Source organism: Chroicocephalus ridibundus, chromosome 2 (assembly GCF_963924245.1).
Source record: "Chroicocephalus ridibundus chromosome 2, bChrRid1.1, whole genome shotgun sequence".
Classification (NCBI taxonomy): domain Eukaryota; kingdom Metazoa; phylum Chordata; class Aves; order Charadriiformes; family Laridae; genus Chroicocephalus; species Chroicocephalus ridibundus.
The window spans coordinates 40,566,015-40,587,617 of NC_086285.1; the positions used below are offsets into that span (position 1 = coordinate 40,566,015).

At 39.4% G+C, this 21,603-nt stretch overlaps 1 protein-coding gene across 1 annotated transcript in view; it reads left to right on the forward strand.

The window, feature by feature from the left end:
• Nucleotides 1-4,742: 4,742 nt before the first annotated feature.
• KCNH8 (potassium voltage-gated channel subfamily H member 8) overlaps nt 4,743-21,603 on the forward strand; it is a 191,313-nt gene continuing 174,452 nt past the window's right edge. The window contains exon 1 of the mRNA XM_063325153.1: nt 4,743-4,910. Within this exon, the coding sequence (XP_063181223.1) occupies nt 4,835-4,910 (76 nt within the window). The 5' untranslated portion in view covers nt 4,743-4,834. The remainder of the gene's footprint in view (nt 4,911-21,603) is intronic.

Genomic DNA, 21,603 nt, shown 5'->3' on the forward strand with positions numbered 1-21,603 from the left:
ACATCTACATTCTGTTTGCCCTCACCCATTTCATCCTAATTACCAGTAATTTCCAGGCCAGTTCCCTAGAATGGCTCCTCCTTTGCGTTATGTTCCAATGAGTTGCTTCTTTATTTGCTGAGATTTCTAAACCTGTGCTTTTCCTTCTCACTTGAATCTTGAATATGGATGAATTTTTTTAATTTTTCTTTAGCTGAAATATTTCAGGGAAATATTCTCTCTGAAGCAGATTGCTATGTTTGGCAAAGTTTTACAAAACAGAAAATATGGTCTTATAGTAGGAATTGCTGGCAAATAGGTAATCACATGTAGGTCTCTGTAACCAGTATAATATCCGAGTAGCACTTACTGGGTCAGACCACGGGTCTGTCTAACCCAGTATCGTTTCTCCACTGTGACTAACAGCAGATAGTGGGAGCAGAGCATAGTAACAAGATGAGTATTGTGACCCTTTTTCTTGCAAGCTTTCCCGGCCTATAGCAACTTAGTCACCTCCTGAGCCAGAGGTGGTATCTGCATTTAAACCTCGACCCAGACTCTCCCTCCCTTGGCAGAGCTTCAATTATGCAGCTTTATTCTTGCAAAGTTCCGTTGTTGGATTATGCACGGTGAAAGAAAGGGGCCAGCATTTCTTTAAGCACAATGATCATTTATTAGGATAATACTCTTAACACACACTACTTCAGACTAAATTAGCCTGTTCGTGGCAGATGAACAGCAGGTTGCCATTCTTCCCCTTTTCCTAGTATTTTCAGACTCTCTCATAATTCCCTTTTTTTTCCCTTGGATGCCCAGGTTAACAAACAAATAAGTGGGTGGCAATTTCAAGCACAAAAGTAAGCTGTAGGCAGTCCTTCCTGACTGTTAATTTGATTTTCACTAACTGTTTTAATTTGCATAACTGTAGCAGGTAAGTTGAGGTCAAGTGCTTGTGCCAAGGAAGCAATAAGCAGCTGCTAACTTCTTATATTATGAGGTAAATCCTGGTACTGTGGAATATTAATAAAGAAACTTATAAAATGTGCTTTTGGTTAAATTATAAATGAAGAAAAGGAGGTGTGCAATTATGACCAAAAATGCTACAACGTGCTGCTCCTTGCATATGCTCCTTGCGATTCTGTGCAAAACTCTCTGCCCATGCCCTCATTTCTGGGTAACTAGCAATATCTAAAAAGATTATACAGTGCCTCAATGTAATGTGCTATGTTGAGTGCCCAAATAGCTGTGGATATGTGGGAGGAAACGTATGGCTGAGATTATGTTTTACATACCATTGAGTAATTTGAAGTAACCAACCTTATTTTCTCCGATCATACTTCTGGTCTAAATTGTGACTGACTAAATTTTGTTTGCAATGCAGACTCTAATGGCAACCTGAAGTGTAGCAGCAGTGCTATTAGTCCCTAGTCTCTCAGTTCTGGTACTGTTTTGCCACAATTTTTTTTTTCACATTTTGCATTCAGCAGAATGTTACACAGTAAACAAAGAGAGGAATACAGGGAGTGGGCTATTTACCTGGAGCAGATATAGATTTATATACAAAAAATCAAAGTTAGATTTTAACTCTTGTTTGTCTGCCCTTGCCAGCAAAGATATGTAATCTTTGAGAGACAGTGTCTAGGTATCCCAGACACTCAAATTCTAAATTAATATAGAAGATTGAAAGCTGATTGCCAGAAATAAGACTAAAGTCTTCTGGGTTTGTATTTTACCTCTTCTTAAACATTAGAGAGGGGGAAAAAAAAAAAAGAAGATGGGGAAAAAAAAAAAAAGCCAAAAAAACCTACTTCAGACTATTCAGAGTCCCTAGTTTGCATTTTCCTCAAATCTTAAGAAATAATTTTCCAGGACTTGACTACAAATTTTCAGCTGCTCCTTCACCTCCCTCTTAAATACTCTCAGCTCCTCTGTGTCTGCTTTCCTGAACTTTTTGTTCTCAGCTCACTGAAATTTCAACCTGCTAAATTTGTCTGCTTTGAACTACTCCAGACTTAATACTTCAGTGTTTTGCATCTAACTCTCTGAAGTATCAGTCTGTATTAAAAAGGATTACTCTTGTGAGTAAAAGGTTGTAGAACCTGCCAAATTCAAGTGCAAAATAAGATGTTACACTTCAGTTTCTCTTCTTACATAGTTTTAGGCTTTTTGTTGTGTGTATAATTTTTGCAAAATGTTTCATTAGTTCTGTTTCAGAATGAAGTTTGGGTGGTTGTTTTGTGGTATGTAGAACACAAACACGACTTTTTAAAAGCTTAGTTGTTACCAATTGTTCACGGTACATTATAAATTGGTGGTGACAATAGCTAACGGTATGCCATGTTTGCAAGTATTTGTACGAACTTCCTCTTTCCTGAAGTTCTCACAGTTGAAGAGGCCTTCAACACATTCTCCTTATAGAGAATTTGGTATTGTCCCTCTGTCTTGTACATCACCAGGTTTTCATTGTTGGTAGAGCTTTCACTGCAGTTGCCATCACCTTCTCCTGGCCAGTGGTGCACACATTTCAATAACTGTAGTTTGTGCTTACTGCAGTTAAGATGGCAGTTCAGCTCCCCTGGAAAATTGTAGCATTTGTTCCTCTTCTGTGATGTTTTTTGGTGAGTCAAAATTGAGAAATCTTTAAATATACACAGGTTGTTCTCTCCTGACTGCCTCTAGTAGGATTGAGAATATATTCCTTTCTCTTTCACTGTATCCCTACTTAAATGGCATTTGGGGCAGGTCATGGAAAATAATACAAGCTGTAACACAATTGCAGCACATGTGCTACAACATATGTGAATCCCTTGGCAGATTTCAAAAGTTCAGATTTACCTTAATAACCTCTGTTGCTGAGCGCTTTGACAGAAGTGAAAATTTGGTCATGCTGGATTTTGCAAGTACCGGAATAGGACTTTCTTTATTTCCCCAGTAGGGACATGCTGTAGCTCATGATAGCCATATAAAATTTAACTACAAGTGTGATACCTGTCAGTGAGACTAAATGGAAAACTATGAAGAAAAATTAATTTTGGGGCTCTGTTTATATTGAACAGGAAGACATGGGAATAATTTTGAAAAAAAAAAATTAACAATTGCTGGCATTCATTATTAAAAATTGCGCATTTTAAGGACAAGATTAGTGATTCCTGGTGAATGTAAAAGCCATGAATTTGAAGTTAATCAGCTAACTAAGAAACTGAGAGTTCTGTGAGATCTTGGAGACTTCCAAAGTAATAGTGACTGTAAAGCAGTCTCCCTTTTTCACGTGCTACTTCAGAAAACTGAGCTGGCAGCTCTATATCAACTGTTTTGTGCAGGGCTCCAGTACAAGGAGAACTGGACAGATTCATGATCTTGGTAAAATACTGTTGTGTTCTTCAAAGCCAAGGTGGGGTTACTGTGGGTAGGCTCTATATTGTGCTATAAAACCTATGCCTCAGCGTTTTCTGAAGCTTTGGTTTGGGTTTTTTTCCTTTTAATTATCTGTCATAAAGAAAGACTTTTTTGTCCCTCCTAGAGCCTCTCTCTGTGCTGCTTATCCTAAAAAGTGGGAATCAAAGTCCTCTATCCATCTGGAGAAAGGGAGAAGCGCAAATAAATGGGAATAGCAAGAAATAAAAATAGCAATACTGTCAAATAGCCAGATACCAACAGGCTTCCCCTCCACAGTGTGCAGTGGCTTTGTAGACTGGGGAGTGTGCTCACACTTTTTTCTCCAGTGTCTTTTAATTCTGAGAGAACATGGAGAATTTTTGCCATTGCTGATACAGTAAGTGAAATGACTGTACCTTGGGGCATTATCTGGTAGCTTTTAAAGAGCCATGGTACCAGCCTGAGCAAGGTACTCATCCTAATGTGGGAGCAGCTTGTGTGCGTGCCTCTTCCTTTTTTTTTTTTTTTTCAGTTGTTATTGTTGTTTGATTTAATTTACACATTAGACCTTCTGTGCTAGGATCTAAGTCTCTATTCTCTCTTCGGTTGGCAAAAAATCAATTTATCTCTTCTAGGAACTTTTCAGGGAGGATTTTCTAAGAAATGATCTAGGAAATATTCACACTGAATTTGAAAATGCCCATCGCTTAAATAAATAAAGAAAATAGCTTCAACATGCAAATAGCGCATGAGACCACACACCTGATGGAGTATTCTCCATGTTCCAGTCTCGCTCTCCAAAGACCATCCTACAGGGGCACTTGCTATACATGTCAACGCAGGGTTTCTCCTTTCAGCAAAGTGTGGTCCCAAGCTTTACCCTGCAGTATTGTTGCTCGCAAAACAGGGTGCCTGTGAGCTATTATGCTTCAAGTCTGGGAAACTTCTTATGTGCCAGGGGAGCTGGAGGGGTCAGGCCGGGATGGGGGGCCGGAGGAGGGCCCGGCAGCCCCGGGGCGGCCGCTGGTTCCTCTGCTGCTCCCGCCCCGCTCCAGCCGCAGGTAGATAAACGTTGCTCTTCGCCCTTTCCCTGCCCTCCTCCCTCACCGCCGCTCTCCGCCGGCGCTCCGCGCTCCCACTCCGCGGGAGGCGTGGGGAGGGGGCGCGGGGGCTGCTGGCCGGGGGGCTCCGCACCTGTGCGCGGCGCTGGGCGGCCGCCCCGCCCGGCAGCCAGCGGCGGGGGCGGGAGCGCTCTGCTGTGCCGGGGCTGACGAGCGGGGGGCTCCCGGCGCCGGAGGCGGCGCGGCGGCATCCCCATCCTCCTCCTCCTCCTCCTCCCCCTCCCCCTCCCCCTCCCCATCCTTCTCTCCCTCCCTCCCTCCGCCTCCTCCCTCTCTTCCCCCGGGCGCCCTCTGCACTTTCTTCTCGAAACACCCTCGTAGGCAAACTTTGATGGGGAACCTCCAACCGCGCTGGAAAAATGCCGGTTATGAAGGGATTACTGGCACCCCAGAACACCTTCCTCGACACCATCGCCACCCGGTTTGACGGCACACGTGAGTCCGGGCTGGGGCAGCGGGCGTCGGCTTTGGGCGCCCGGAGAAGGAGATGCACGGGGGACACCGTGGGTATAGTGGGAGCCTCCTCTTCCCTCCCCTCCGCCCTCTGGGGGTTTCCTTGGTACCAGAAGCCGGTAGAGAGGAGGGGGAGGCGAGGGAGCTCCCAGCCTCTCCCGCTCTCCTGCCTGGCTTCTCCAAAGCTTTGCAGGTGAGGAGGGTTCTGGGTCCCCTCTCCTCCCGACCTCCCGTCCGGGGGGCTCCGGGAGGGCCGGGGCCAGGGCGAGCTGCCGCTGGAGCCAGGATTTCTGCAGGAAAGTTGTGCGCTGGGCTGGGGCTGGGGCTTCCCCTTCCTGCCCCGCGCCCCTGGCAGCCGAGACAAAGGCAGGCTTCAGAGCCCGGGCAGGGCTTTGGCAGGAGGTTTGGGGATTTTTTAATGTGTTTTTTTCATTACCCTCACCCCCGCTATTAAATCTCCCTAAAAGCTGAATTCCCGCAAATCGGGCTCAGCAGCTGTTGCAGGGTGTTAGCCGAGGGAGGAAGAAAGAGCCCCTTCAAGCGGCAGCGCGGCGCTGGCAGAGGCGTCCGGCTGCAGCACCATGGACAGGGACGGGGACCGGCCCCCGCGCGGGTCCGGCAGCTCCGCGCCCCGCCGCGCACGGCTCCGCGCCCCGCGGCTCCCCCGGCAAGGCGCAGTCTTGAGCTGGCTCCCCTGGGCGAAGCTGGCTTGCTCCCCTACGGGAGTTCGGAGCTTGCCGTGGGTTCGTTGTTGCCCACATCCTGAGTTTTTGTGTCGCCTTTTAACGGGGCTTCCGCATATTAAAGAAAATAAAAGGAGGGTGGAGAGTGCAGACTTGGGGCAAAATGAACTCCCTTCCCTTTAATTCCCTTTAAAACCCTTTAAAACCACCCAGATATCCAAAGCAGAGGGAAAACAAACTCAGATTTGAGTTGCTGTCAGCCGTTTCTTGACTGAAAAGCTTGCAATCTAATGGGTTTGGTGTCTTCTCGATTATTTGTCTATTGGTATTTTCTCAATGGTTCAGTTAGTGTGTGATTGAGACAACTGAACCGTGACTACTGAATCAATAAGTTGTAAAATGTCAAGAAAATGATACAGTCACTGAGATCAATTGCAGAGAAGCACAGAACTGCGTTATAACTGCTCTGCTAGTCTGAGGATACATAGCTAATTATGATTCAGGGCTGTATGTAATTGATACTTCATTATAAAGCAATCCCTTTTAAGACTATTTAGATGTACATTTAAATTCCTTCCACTACGGAACTCAAAGTCCTTTTCCCCTGCCCTCCACTCTAATTTGTATAAAGCATATGGGTTTTATTTACTGCATATTGAAGCATGCAGCTCTTACAGGAGTTTTGTGGCTGATGCTGTCATTTGCTAGAAAAGCAGTTCTTCCTTCCTTTGTGCTCAGGACCCTCCTCCTTTACAATGGCTTCCTTTCAAAGGATGGAGCACACAGCCTGCGAACTGTACACACAAACATTTAATGAATTTTATATTGTTCTTCAAAGATCCAATTTAGCAAGCAACACCAGTAATGACAGGAAGGTCTTTATTTAATAAACACTAGAAAAGTATCTAATCCCCTTGTTGTGAGTGACACCAGCAGACACATGTGGCAGAAAGTTTATTGCTTAGCAGAATTCTATAGCCAAATGTAGCTGCTTTTTTAAACTGAAAATTCTACTAACCTTCATGAAGTCGGTTGGGCCAACCTTTTCTTAAACAAGAAGAAACACACCCCAGTGTCTTACTTTGAAATCTCTGATGCTAACAAGTCATCTATTTTTTTCCTGGGATGTAATTGAAAAAGAATGTAATTAGGTATTTAAGTACCTCCAGAAAATACAGTATATTGTATTTTATTACAGGCAGTGAAATTTTTCTTTTTAGTTAGCTTTTCAGAATTTGGCTTTAATATTAAACAGGCCTATTCTGGAAGCCATCATTGCGTGACAATCAGCATGTGAAATATTCCCAGGAATTCACAAGGAAGACATTTATGAACTATGTAGTCTTGTATCTAACAAAACTTTGGAGGATTATACTATTCTATGGAAAACTGGTATCATGTGTCTTAATTTACAGAATAACATAATATCTCTTTTAGAATTTTAAAACAATGAATTAACTTAATGTTATCTGAAACAAAGTTATGTATATCAATCCACATCATAATTCAATTTAAAATCTTCAGAAATAGCTCCTCTCTCTTGTTGCTTTGATAGCATTTTCCTTTAAAAAAGCTAAATTTAAATACAAAATTATTGCTTGTTTAACTGACAAAAAATTTTAAATAAAGAAGTACAATTTTGCAAAATGTGTATACATATCTGAGCATCAGGTAGAAACATTAAAGCAAATTTTCTTTTCATTTAAATTGTCCAGGAGGTATTCCTGAGGTTGTCCAGGTGGCTAAAGCTAGAAGTAATACTGATGGCTAATCCTTGCAGGAATCAGTCCCATGTCTTACTAGTTTTATAGGTGTTGCAATCTGTGAAAGGGATAGAACTGATACATGGCACTGGACCTGAGGCTGTGTTTCACAAACTTTTTAGACCTCACACATGATGATATTTAAATGTTAAAATACAGTTTTGTGTCAAAGGGCTTTTTTTTTGGTTTTTGTTTTAACATAGTCTGTAGTTAACAGACCTCCTTTCATTTTAAGCCTCTGGGAAGGATATATTATGTTGTCATCAGTGATAGACTAATCCACCAATGCATCTTTAATCCAGAAGAGGGATAATTCTAATTCTGGGCAACAGTGCAAGAAGGGATTCCATTAGAAAATATGCTTTGCTTTCCATAGAACTTTGCAAAAATTCATTCATGTAAGTCTTTTAATTTCACTATTACAACGATTTGTGTCTAATTAGCAATTATAAATCACATTATGAAAAAATTGCATATCTCAAAAAAGCGCAGGTAACAACTGCTTTAACAGTTACTTCAGCTGCTCAGAATTCTCATGGTAAATATTTTGTATTGTTGTATGTGTGTTACACATACACATTCTTTACATACGAAACCAGCAAATACATGCTAACCAAAGAGAATTAATGCTGGGGTGGCTCTTAGTTGTGCAGGAGATCCCAGAGATCCGCGAAGTTCTCTTTACCTGTGTTGCCTATGTGGAAGAACAGCATTAAGGGTTTGCCTGTCTGGATTTCCACGACGCAGCTCTTGGATCTGCCTATGTGCTATTATACCTTCACCTTCTTACAACTCTCAACTGTCTTTTGTGTTCCTGACCTCGTAGTTTAAGTCAATACTTTCTTAAAAGGCTTCTCCCCCTCACCACCCCCGATAACTAAGCACCAGCTCATCCAAACACTTTTTGCCCCCCCTCTGTTAGTGGTTTATGTGGTTATTGCTCATTCAGAAAACAAACGTACACATTTGCAAATTAGCAAGTTGTGGTTGGGTGTGGGGATTTATTTTGTTTGTTTGCTTCGGAATTTTCAAGACAAAATATTATTTTCAAGTGTGAAAAATATTCAAAATATTTAAAATATAAGCTTATAATTAACTCCCCCAAAATATTATGAAACTAAATGTCTTAAGTGAGTTAATTCACTTCAAGCTTTTGACTGGAAAATTTGTACACTTTTGCTTCTCATCCCTATTTATATTAGGAGAAGCATTCAGAAATGGTTGCATGGTAGAAAATTATGTTCCATTGCTTTATCATATATATATATATAAAAATACATATTCTGTATGTACTGTTTATTTGTTCAAATAGATAAGTCCACACCAGATGTGGTTGTTTCTGCAAATTTGTGATACTTTCTCAGACAGCAAACCTAAAACAGATTCAGCAAATGGCCTCATTAATTTGTATTTTACGAAGTATGACAATTTTGTGTATGGTTATACTATAAAATGACAGCTGAAGTTCTATAATTATCTCTTGTGTCTATCAAATATGATCCATTTCCAAATTAAGTGTGTACTTCCACATCCTTATTAACAATCTTATATGATCAGTCTAATCTGAAGTTCAAACTGAGTTAATTCTTTCTTGCTCACTGTCAATGGTGATAATTTGATATTTCCCTATTTCTAGAGCAACTTCTACAGTGAGATTTGTTTCCCAATTTAAAACATGCTCAAGTATTAACAATGAGAACTTTGTACCTAAGCAGCAACTTTCATAACTTTTTTATTTTTTATTGTCCTTACTGATCACGTGGATTCAGTTTTCTAGTTGCTTTAGTTACCCCTGAAGGGTGATCAGAAGGTACCTGATGAGAACATACAGATTTGAGCATATCGAATTTGGTGTCAGCGTGCTTCCACTGGTCATGGGTATAACCAGGTTGTCTCTTTCATATAATCAGCAGTTGGTAAAGAACTGAAAGCCTTCATGTACAGTGATCTTCCCAGATTGCAGGGGCAGATAGCTTGTGTTCCTCCATGGCCACCTCCATCATTTGCTTTTCTGTCTCATGAACAAACTGGTGAGGTCTCCTAGGCTGAGCCAATGCATTAATGCTTTCTGCAACTTTGTTGTCAAATTCAGCGTCTCCTTCAGATTGGGTCCTATCCTCTCTAGACTAGTCAATGTGCTGCTTAGTCATAACATGGTTATCACAAGAACTTCAAAGGCATCAAAGCACTTCTTGGCTGCTGACGCTACTCAGCAGTTCTCCCCCAAATAGGCTTAAGGAGTTGCAACAGTGTCAGGTGTAGGGAAACAAGGGCTGAGCTTTCCAACGGGAGGATGCTATTGATCACACTCCCAGGATCAGAATGGTCCGCTTCTCAAAGACAAAAGCCTGTGACCAAAGAAAGGTGAAAGACTCAAACTATGATAAGCCCTGATCAACGTCAAAGAGGCTTCCAAGCAGTGACAGTGGAAAAGCTGGTGGCCCGTCAAACTCTCCCTCTGAAGGAGTGGACGTGCAGTGAAGGTGGTCTAGTTCTTTCTGCTAGAGATGAAGTTAGTCAGCCAGAGGAAAATTTCCAAAGACTCAAATATAGTTGACTTTCTGTTCTGCAGGCTTGTTTTGGCCTTTTGCTTATATACTTGGATTAGTAAATAATGTGTTGTTTTGAATGAATCATGTATTTGTCAATGCAAAAGTATACTGTCAACACAGGAAAAAATCTTGCTTGTTCTCAGCTCAGAGCACAAGAATGCAAACGCTTTCCTTTCTCTACTTGTCTCTGTAAGACGTGGCCTGTGTTGCAGCTCGCTGTAGCTCTGTTACTAAAAAAAGGCAAATGTGATTTTTGAATATAAACCAGGGGTCAGATGTTGGAATCTGTGTTGTGCTGTTGCTCTTCACTGGAAGTAAATGAGAGGCTAGATTAAGCAGCTACTTGAAAAATCTTTTCTTCTTCTTTCAGCACAAGTGTTGTTCAGGAGTGTAGAACCTCATAATTTGAGGTTGTTTTATTTGGATGATCTCTACTTTCAGCAGCTACGGTAACTTCTGGTTCTACCTTGTGCTGAAGTTGGACCTGAAAGACAGAATTGGTGGAGTTCAGAGGCATCTTAAGACCACATTTCTTAACTAATTGTTGAGTTCTGGTCCTAAGGATCTGGTTCAAGGAAAAAAAAAATGTGCAGGTGCCATTTTTAATATCCAATCACTGGATTATTCTTTAAAATAACCAAAACTTGCCATTATTGTATGTTTTATTCAGAGACCATGTTAGTGCTAGAGAAAATACTGGTGTATTTGAGTTGTCAAGTGGTGTTCCCTTATTTTTTGCTAGACAGAAAGAAGTTAGAATGATAATCTTTCAGCGCATCCATTCAGAAGGCTATGTAATTCATCAAGCACACTGCTTTTAAGTCTGAGGTTCCAGGTTAATGCTTATAAATGTAAAACGAGCTCAGTAACACACACTGTTATTTCAGAAGTAAACTCTGTATTTGAATTCAAGATGAGCATGTGAAATTTAAGACTGAAAAAGAGTCATTAAATAAGCGATATATTTTTTTCTGAATAATACAAGAATATTGTCCTCAGTATTGTTTCTGGGTAGAATTTTATATGTGAGCCTAAGAAACCTGATGCTCAGTACAGTGATGAAAACAAATCTGTATACTTGAAGTGAATGAATATGTACTTTGTCAACGGATTACAGAAGAAACTCTTTAGAGGGTTTCTAAATCTTACATGATTATCAGGATTCCCACTAGAGATGTTCTGTAAATGTACTCTCTTTTTCTTCTCCAAATGTATGATACTATTTTCTTCCCTGATAAAATTTCAACGAGTAAATAGGTTTGCTCTGAAAATAGACTTATCTTATTGTTATCAATGCATATACACATTCAACTTCTATTTTATCCTGGTTTTATTTTGTTTATGCAGGTAGCAATTTTATACGTATTCCCAGTCTTTTTGTATGCAAAGAAAACATGCTCAGAGTATTGTTCAGAGCAACAGAACAGTAGAAACACAACAAAAACACTGCCTAAAGTACATGTAGAATTGTAAGCAAATATATATACATGAATATATTACAATAGATCAGGAAAGGTATGGGTTTACAGAGGATTAACTACCATTAGTCCTATTCTGATGTAACGTGCTTTTGAAAGAAAAGTAAGTGGCGTGTATTACATCAGCTGTAGCCTGGAAAAGGTGAACACGGGCAATTGCTACGGTAGTTCTGCATTTTCACAAGTTAGCTTACCTTACCTTGTGTTAAAGTGACTAGAAGTAAGGAACAATCTGCTCCCAAAGTAATGTTGTTTCCTGCCCACTCAATCTAAAAATAAATAAATAGGAAGGAAATAAAAAAGAAAGGGGGGAGGGATAAAGAAACAAACAAAGCATTCTCAAACTGCAGATGGGAGAGAGACTTTCTCAACAGTGAGAAAAGTCTTCTTTTGGAGTTTCTCTTGCCAAGTGTTTCTAGCTCCTTCTGTTTTCCGGGACTGATAATAGTATTCAAAGGCTTTGGAACAGGTGTTGTTCTTAAAATACTAGCATATTGAACATTGAACTTGACATTAAATATCTTCTGAGCATCCCTAAAGCTTAATGCTTGGCTGTCAATCATTTCAAGGACAGCTGAAGACAATTGCGTTACGGAGAAACACCTCCTCTTCCCTGTTGATCTGAGATGCAGGACTTGTTTTAAGAAATGTGGTCCACTATCTTAAGATTACAATGATTTGCCCCTTTTCAAGGAAGGGTGGTTTGTTTGTTGTTGGATTTTTGTTTGGTTGTTTTTTGTTCTTTTTTTTTCTCTCCTCACGAGTCATCTATTCTATTTTCAGTGGCTGCTTAAAACTAGGTCTAGAGCTTTCTGATCCCCTGAGAGAAACATAGGTTGATTCAGTTGTCCCTGGGTCTTCAAGAGACGCTTTGCAGCAGAACATATTTTTGAGAGTTCATGGCCAGTTTAATTAATTTCCATTAATGTTTTTAATCAGATTATATAAAAAGCATTCAGAATTCTGATGTATTCGATCATTAAAGCAGCACTGCTTCTTTATGAAGATCAGTGAACTCTGATAGGAACGCACTTACGTGTAAAGAAGAAAGCAAATAAGCAGTAATGAGGATTGTCTAAGGAACTGTCCTAAAAGACTTCGAAAATGTTCCCTCGCACATGGAATGAAGGAGGTAACTGGTTCTGTAGCTGAGTTTGTCCATCTTTGAGAAATTAGGAAAAGCGCTGAAAATACAAGTAAACCAACTGCCATTACCATCCAGGTTTTTCCACAGAATTTTGCACTGGCAAAGTGTCAACATGTAAAGTCATTTTTTTTTGGTCAAAATGGAAGAAAATAAAGCCCAAATTAAAAAATTTGGCCTAACTCGACTTTCAGTGAAGCAAATATGAAATTTATTCCTGCTATAATCAAAGGTTTGACTTCAGTGAGAACAGAAGCATTCAGGTGCAACTTTTACCATGATGTTTTAGAATTTTGCAAATCCCTGCAACAACTTTTAACATTTTTGCAACTAAAGTCTGTCTTTCTTAGAACTACTGTAGATGTACCCTGCTGAGCTCATTAGAATTGTATCAGTATCTTATTTAGGTAAATGAATGAGGAGTCTGGACCAGGACCTTAAATGACCTTTCTAAACAGTGCCTTAACTTTTCCTATTTTTTCTAGTAAAGGCATTCCAAAAATACTGATGCACTAAGTACAAAAGCTTTTCCTTAGTACCAAGCACAAAACAGAAATGCAACAAACTTGTTTCTGTTTCAGGAAATACAAATTTATATACTCCTAAGAAGAAAACATGAAATATCAGGAAATTATCTCCTTTAGAATTCACAGTATTTGACAAATAGTTAAAAGGAGTTAATTTTTAACAGAGAAAATTATTTATATAGGAAAAAAAGAAAATTTGTCACAAAATGATTTATTTTTTTGCATTGAGTCTGGCTTAGACCTTTCTTGTGTCAAAAGAAGAGATGGAAGCAAAACAACTGTGACACAATCTAACTAGAATTTTCTTTAATAATGACATTTAATTTATCATGACTATTTAATTTTACCATAAAAAAAAAAAAAATGTGAGAGATCTTGCTTACAGTAAAAGAATTAAATGTTAGTATTTGGATGTATAACCTTTGGGGAGACGTAGGCGGTTTTGAGGTATTATTATACAAAGCTGTAATTGTTCCCTTTTGAAGAGAAAACAGCCTCCAGTGTGCAGCACTGAATTCATTTTTTCTCTAGGCATTACTTCTGACTGCTAGAAGTCCACATTCCAGCTCTTAGGACTTTTAAGGGTTGAAAGTTGCCAGTGTTATTTTGCACTTTCTTCAATTTGAGTCTATCGAAATAAAGAAAGATTAATGTGGATAGTATGGACCTGAAAGTCATTACTACAGCTTTTTTTGGGTGCCCTTTTCTTTTTGCCCTCCATCTCCCTCAACAGCTTGTTATCATACGTGACTAGACATCTTATTCCAAATGTATGAAAGAGAACTCTAGGCTGGTTATTTTGTCATTTATTTGATTTCTAGAATGACAAAGTTGTCCTCAGACAAATAGCTTGATTTTTTTTTTCTTTTTTTCCTAAATGTCAGATATCTCTTGTGATAAGAAGAGTATGTTTTTGCATAAATTGTGCCCTTCCTCACATTTTGGAATTAACAATGATAAAAAATATAATTGGAATGCTGTATTATTTTAGAGGAAAATATCTTTGTAGGGAAAAGAAACTTTGTAGAAGATCAAATATCTTCCTCGGTGATTAAAAGAACTTAAATAAAACAATAATAATTACAGTATACCAGCAATAAGTTGATTTTTTTTTTTTTTTGTGACCCAGATGAAAATACACAATAATTTAATCTGGGGTTTTTTTTGGATTTTTTATGGATTAAGCTTGTGAGATAAGACAGTCTTTGGATTTACTAAACTGGATTCTTTCTTTATTGAGTTGAAAGATCTTGAGACTAGGAGTTTGGACTTGTTATTTTCTCTTTTCCACTTCCGGAACAGCAGGAAGAAGCATGCATCTTGTGAAACCTGTAGTTATAGAGCCATGTGTTAGGTATTTAAATAATTAAAAGTTCAATATAGAAAAGTATAGTTAATTAATATTAATGGAAGAAAGTGAGCTACACATTTGCCAAGAATAAGGAAAATTAACAGGATCACTGATTTTCAGAGGAAAATATACAGCTATAGGTTGTGTCTGTTTCAGTGCTGTAGTAATCGGGTGACAGCGTGGGAGGAAAAAGGTGAGAGAATAGTGCAGTTAGACAGTATATTTTGGAGGCTACTCAAAGTCTTATTGTAAACTAGTGTTTGTGTTTTTAAAACATATTGTGACTTTAACGGCCCTGTTTGCAGCACAGCTGTGCTACGGTATGACCAAATTGTCTTCTCAGTCATGCTCAAGAGCTGCCTCTGTGCTGGAAACAGAAAGCAGGCTGCATTAGACATCCTGAATCTCTTTATCACCTTTTTGTATTCTTACAAGAATATTTACCTAAACTTGTTTGTTTGTTTTTAAAGTAGACTTGTGTGAGATTTTTAGAATTCATCAGTAGAGCAGCTCTGCTGATACCGCCTTGCAGACAATGCATCTGAGAGTGGTTAGAGCACAGCACGCTCCATGGATCTGTTACCAACAAATTTGGAACTAGGCAGACTAGTACCACCTTGAGTCCTTCTCTAAATAAAAGGGTGGTACGTTTGGCTACTTCACCTCAGTTATGTGAACTCACTGCAGGGCAGTATGAGACAAAAGATGGAGGATTCATCCTCTCCACACTCACAGGTGTGAAGATTGTGCCTACTTCCAGATTTTCTTCTGCTGGGTGCGGGTTTGCGCCCAACTATTTCCAATAGCTTTGATATCCCTATGAGAGCTTGTAATTTTTTGCTGTTTAAAGCTGATTTTTTGTCATCAAATTCATTAGCAATTACAGATAATTATTTGTTAACTCATTTTCTTGTCTGCAGCCAGTAACCATAAGTGACGTGTGAATTTTGAAAAAGCAGGCTATTCTCCTTTAAGATCTTTTAAAAGCCTTAAGATAAACAGATTATAAGTGACCTTAAATGCAAAATTGATTTTTTTTTTCAAGTTTTATTTACCATATGAACTGAAGCGGTGATCAATTTTCAGAGGGAAGTGGTAGTCTTATGCAGTAAAATGTACGAGAAATCTTCAGCCAAGAAAGACAAAAGGAGGGAGCAGCTGCGAATAAGCAGTGATTGACTGATGGGATCACTGAGTGAGCAGCAGGTAGTCCTTTGGAATGAACTAAATGGCAGTAGCACTGTGGGAAGCTTCACTTCGGTGCAGAATACGGCCAGGGAAATGTTACCATGAATGAGTGTAGTTACAAGAGGATTAAAAGCACTGTCTTCTCTCTTCTCTGAGAACAAATTACCTGTGGCCTGGTCCTACCCAGCACTTGGTGGAAAGCCATCTGGCAGTCTTGGGTGTCATAGGCCAACGTGTCTTCATTATCTTCTTGGTGAATGTTTAGCCACTAAAAACAATGAATTAAAGTCTTCGTTTCATCATATTGTAACTTCTAGCTGGTTGGTATGGGGGAAGGAAACAACAAAAAGTAGGTTAGGTAGCTGACCTGATGAAACAGTACAGTAAGAATTTATTATAGCAAATTGGTTTTGCTTTATTTTTTAAAAAATTTACTTTTTTTTTATAAGGGACCACTTTTATAAATGACTACTTTTATAGAGGGAATGAGGCACCAGGGGTGGGTTTGTTTCTTTTTGTTTATCTGATTTTAGTTTTTTTCTGTGCGGATGACTGGATAGCACATGATCTTATTTTTCATAAACTTGCTTATAGTATGTCTGGAAGCCTGCTGTGGTTTTTGTGTTTGCCGTCTCTGTCCTGCCCCTCTCCCAGAACTTCCCACTCCTACTGTCCGTGTGGATTGGGTCTGACCAAACATCTGCTCAGCAGCTACAGGTCGCGTCCCGGCAGTGAACGGTCCCAGCTTAACTCCACGCGTGTGGCTGGGAATTACAGCAATTCAGTGCTGCTTCCCACAGCAGCTGATCAATCCCCGCAGCGGAGGCAGCGATCAGCAAAAGTCAGGATGGACAGGTGGAAGTTACTGCAGACATTTAAACTCATTAGTCATAATTCTTATACAAATAAAACAGGCAGCGGTGGAGCTGTTTTCATACCGCTATAAGCAGGACGCAGACGGGGACTTGGGGTTTTCGTTCCAATTACGACTCAGTGCTAATAAGCGAAGCAGATAGTGGAAGCAGTAACTCTTGGAGAAATGCACAGAGACTTTGTTGCCTGTCTCCATTTGGAGCTATCTGAATTGCTCTTTTTCCCCAGCTTTTGCCCTAACTAAACAAAATATTATGTATCAGAGATGTGCTTCCTTTTGACCCCAGCAGTATCTTCAGAAAAGCAATTATCTATCTGGACCTTCCAACACTTTGTATTTCAGGTATGTTTATAATTACAGAAACATATATGCAGGTCATAACCTGCTTTAATAACAGGAGAAAGGGTCCTTGTAGTGAATAACTTTAACATTACTGATTTCTGCTGTCTCTTTTGTGGGTTTGTTTTTTAAACATAAGTAATCATAATCTGATATGCTATTATTCTCACCTGAAATATAACGAATTACGGAAGTAAGAACTTTATTTAAATAGGTATGATCACTCACAGAAATCACAAGACAAGGAAAAGATTTCTTCCAATGCAGACAACAGTCAGAGGGGGGAAAAGGAAAAACAGCCACTGTATGCATCATTAAGTAAGGGACAAAGCATAGTTAAATTGTCCAACTGACAGTCTCACAAGTGAATAGCACAAGGAGTGTCTCTTCCAGGAAAGCAGGAGACCAAGTTCAGGGAATTATTAGTCACCTAAATAAATAAATAATCTGGAACTATAGTCATTCATTCACCCTTTACCCTTATTCTGCTTTTTAAAACACATTTCCCTTCTATGAATTCTTTGTAGGCAGGGTCTTCCCACTGAAAGGAAGAAAGACAAAGGCCAGAAAGCCCAACAACAGAAATACTGTATGACCCACACCATGATGGATAGATCTTAATAAGCTGAGTTTTGGGAGACGAGTGAAATAATTGCAAGTAAAGCTAAGAGGTTAGAATTAATTGGGGGGGTTACAGTAGGTTTTTTCCCCAGCCTGGTGTGGCTGATGCGTCATTTTATACGAATTGTCATTGAAAAAAAATACTTCCAGGGGTACAATTAAAGGTTATGAGACATCTTCTGCCACCTTTACACATTCTGTTCTATGTTGGTATGACTTTCTAAGACTAGTGTGAATGAAGAGAGGGAAAGAGTTTTTCATATTTATAGCATGAAGGTATTGTCTCCTAACCTTTTTATGCTCAGAAGTCCATAAAATTGATTGCTCATGTTTAATTAAAATGTACATAGTAAATTTTCTAATGAAAATATTTTTTCTGATGTGAAGTTAATGAGAAAGAATCTTTGTAATAGTGTTTCTTAGTTTGAGAGTTGCTCTTTTTCTGGCTATTAAACTTTAACATATTGCTATGCAGAGCACAGTGATTTTATTTCATCTGTTTTAATGCTCAGAGTATTGTTGCAGTTTGCCTAGCACTTGAATGTTTTGGTGTTCATTTATCATCATTAATTCGTGGCTTCCAGGGAAAGTTTCCGAATGGCGCAATAAACTAGATATAATAACAGAATAGTTTGCTCTTGAAAGCAGGTGCTTCCTGATAGCTTTTCAGGCTTGGCAAGCAAAGTTTGTGGCAGTAGAACACTGCAGTGAGTGTTCTGATAGCTTATTATGAAAAAAAAACCCAACACCCTGTTGACAGACCTCACCAGTATCTTCTTTGGTACATGAGACAATGCCATCCTGGGCCATGTGAATGGAGTATCTCTCGGGCTGAGGATGCCAAATGGGAAATGCTCTTCAGCCAGACTCGGTCCAACTGCGTGACATGCTGTTCTGCTGCAGGGAAGCACCAATGCCTCTCTTGTTCCAGGAACCCATGTGCCAGTTAGTCTGTGATTAGCAGATCAAATATCAGGGCTGGCAGCTACATATACGATGTGGGCACCTGACAGGCGCTGAAGTACGGCGCTGTGTGATATTCAGGCCTGTGTGCTGGGATTATGACGCAAGAGACAAGAGCTGCTCTCTGTATTATCAAGGCAAAATAATCCTCAGAAATAAAACAAATTGTATCCATAGATATTCTATTGCTTTCCGACAGTACTGCTACTCCACACTAAGGGCTATGTTTGTCATCGTTGTTAAAGTCCCAGTGCTTCCTGAATGAATTTATACTTGCACTTATAATCAAGCATATGGCGTTACTATGGAAAACAAAACCAAAAATACTCCTGTGGTTCTGAACCAAAACATTTATCTTCAGTTTTCGATTATCTGAAATTTTGGATCAATTCTGCAATTTTATCAGGTTTTAAGCTTACAGAGTGATTTTCAGAAGCCTTTTTTATTTTGTTACTTAGGAAAGGTCATGCTGATTAAAATAGTTTCGGGATCTCTAGTAGCATCTACGTAGTTCAGTTGCTCCAGTGTAGCGGTAGAAGACTTGGTAATTGTAACAGCAGCGAAATGGAGAAGCTAGAAGAATGAGGGATATCTCTTATTTCCACAAGTGCATACTACTACCAGAGTAACAGATATGCGACTTCCACGACCAAAAGCCACCCTTGCACCATATCTGTCCCATTCTTGCCTTGAAATGGGTGTATTTCACACCCATAATTCTTTGTGTAGGATAGTTACTTAAAGTGAATGGGTTATTGAATCTGAGAAGTGTGTTTCCATCCTTACCCTATATTTCCAAAATTACTCTCATAAAAAGCTATCCTAACCAGACCAGGCTAGCAGAAAACGTTAAACTTAGCTTAAATTATGCTGGTGACCAACCTGAAGGAACAAAGCACAGAACTAGATAGGCTGGGTCACAGAAACTCATCCTGCATTAGAAACAGAAAATATCTCTCTCTTTCTAATCTTGGAATGTTCTCAATCACAGACTTAGAAGAAATGAAGAGGATTTTTCACGACAAGGGATTTGTAACAACCTACACTATGATGAAACAGCACGTCTATAAAGAGGAATTCTATCTTTACCTGCATCACATGTCTTTCACTAACATTAATGCTCAGTCAGCAAAACAAGAACTTTTCATATAAATGTTGTCTTAAATATCCAGTAGAAAAAAATGTTCCTATAAAAATGTACTCCCTACTTTCCAAAAAATTCTTCTAATGCAGCTTTCAGACCAAAAATAAAAAGAAAATGACTTAAAAGTTTAAAAAGAAAAGAAACCCCCAAACTAAAAGAGAACCCAAACAAGCTTAACACCTGTAAAAATGTGGCAGTAATTAATTTCTGCATTTTATCACATTGACATGTTTGTTATGTCATAGCTTCAGGATTGCTCTCATTGCTCGGTTGTGTTCTAGCTCACTTTGTGAAGCATCAGGTGCGCATGAGGATTCAACAGTAGGTTTTACTGGTATTGACTCCATTTTCTGAGGCACAGCTGAGTTTGGTTTTGGTCCACTGAAAATAAAAATATGATTACTTTAAGGTGTCACGGTGTGTCTTCCTGTTTTCTGAATCATCAAGACTAGAACCTCCTAGCACGTTAGCCATATGCACTTATTTAATTTATTCCTTCAAGGTAGTATCTTTTGTGGTTCCTTCCACTCAGACTTGGCACCAGTAGCCCAACCTGCCTTTTTCCCAAGACGGTTCTTGACTCAGCTCAGCTCAGTTGGAAAATTCCTTTTGCTGAGTATGAGTGGGCTGTCCTCAAAGCGTGGGGAGGTTTGGTTGCTTACTGTTCACCAGGCTAACTGCTTAAGTTGGCTTTTTATTTCCACGAATAATGCACAGGTTTCATAGATGTCTCATTGGAACTACAGTGCTAGCCCGAGTTCTTCTCCATAACTGGAATATAAACTAGTGATGAGAAATATGAACCTTTAGACCCTAGCCCTGAACTGGTCACTTTTAATAAGCAGTGGTATTTAATCAAAGGGGCATCTAGAAAGTTTCTTTGTATAATCCTTTGTTTTTAACTAATATTTTTTGGTGCTTAATTTCACAAAGTGTTGAAAGTCTAGCATTTAAAATTTGTTAAAGTATCGGATACAGAAATCTCTCTCAGCTCTTGCAAGTATGCGAAAGGGGGAACAAGTGATTTTGTGTGCCAATGAACCAATGAAGCCCTGTTTCCTCTTGCGGTTGAGCTCCTACATGAATTTTCTGAAATCCAATAAAGCCAAGCTGACACTGAAGCTTTGTGAAAACAGGGCATGAATAATTTCTCTCCTGGATGTTTTATGAAGCTTATAGCATCTCAGCACCCTTCAGACCTCTTCTCTCCAGTTAAGTGTTGGTGAAAACAGGCAGGGGATTTAGTATTGAGAAGGGAAAAGTTGGGGGGAGGACTCAGATGTGCATGGGGAACACATTCATTTATGCTCCGTTTGCTTTATTACAAAAAGCAACAACAGATTAAATCTTTCTTGAGAGATGCAGCAAGCACGGGCAATCAACAGAAGTTTAAGTACCTCCCTTTATAACACTCTGAAATAGACACTTAACTGACCGCGTTGATGCTTTCTGAGTTCAGATGTATTTCAGTATCCTAAAAGAAATGCATGATACAGTAATTCTGAATCTGTTGCTGTGGGTGAAGAAACGACTCAGTTGAAATGCTGAGAAGATGTATAGTAGTCATATGTGCTAGTTGTCCTTCTTGCTTTTTTAGATATGAGCCTTTTCTCAGAACTGCCTTCCTCCCTTTTAGCTAACAAATTTGCAGTCAGTGCCCCTCTCACTAATGTGAGTAGAAAGACTGAAGATGGGTTTTGTGTCAACTGGATATTTGGGACTGGGCTTTGAGTGATTCACTTGATTCACTTCCCTGATGAAAGAAGCTCTGAAAGGTATGATGAACTTGGCACGGTTTTTTTTCCCCTTAACCATTTTTTGTTATTTACAGAATGGAGAAGGGGAAATTGCTTTTCTCTCTTTTGACTGCAGAGGGAATCTTGCATTCCTAATCTTTAGCGCTTCTTGCATGCGCTTTAATTAGAAGTCTAAAATAGACTGTATAACTATCCTTCATAACTGCTTAAAACTTATGATAAGATTCTCTGAATAGGTCCTCTGAAATCTCTCGCATCTGGAAATAGCGGAACTAGTTATTTTTGAGAGTT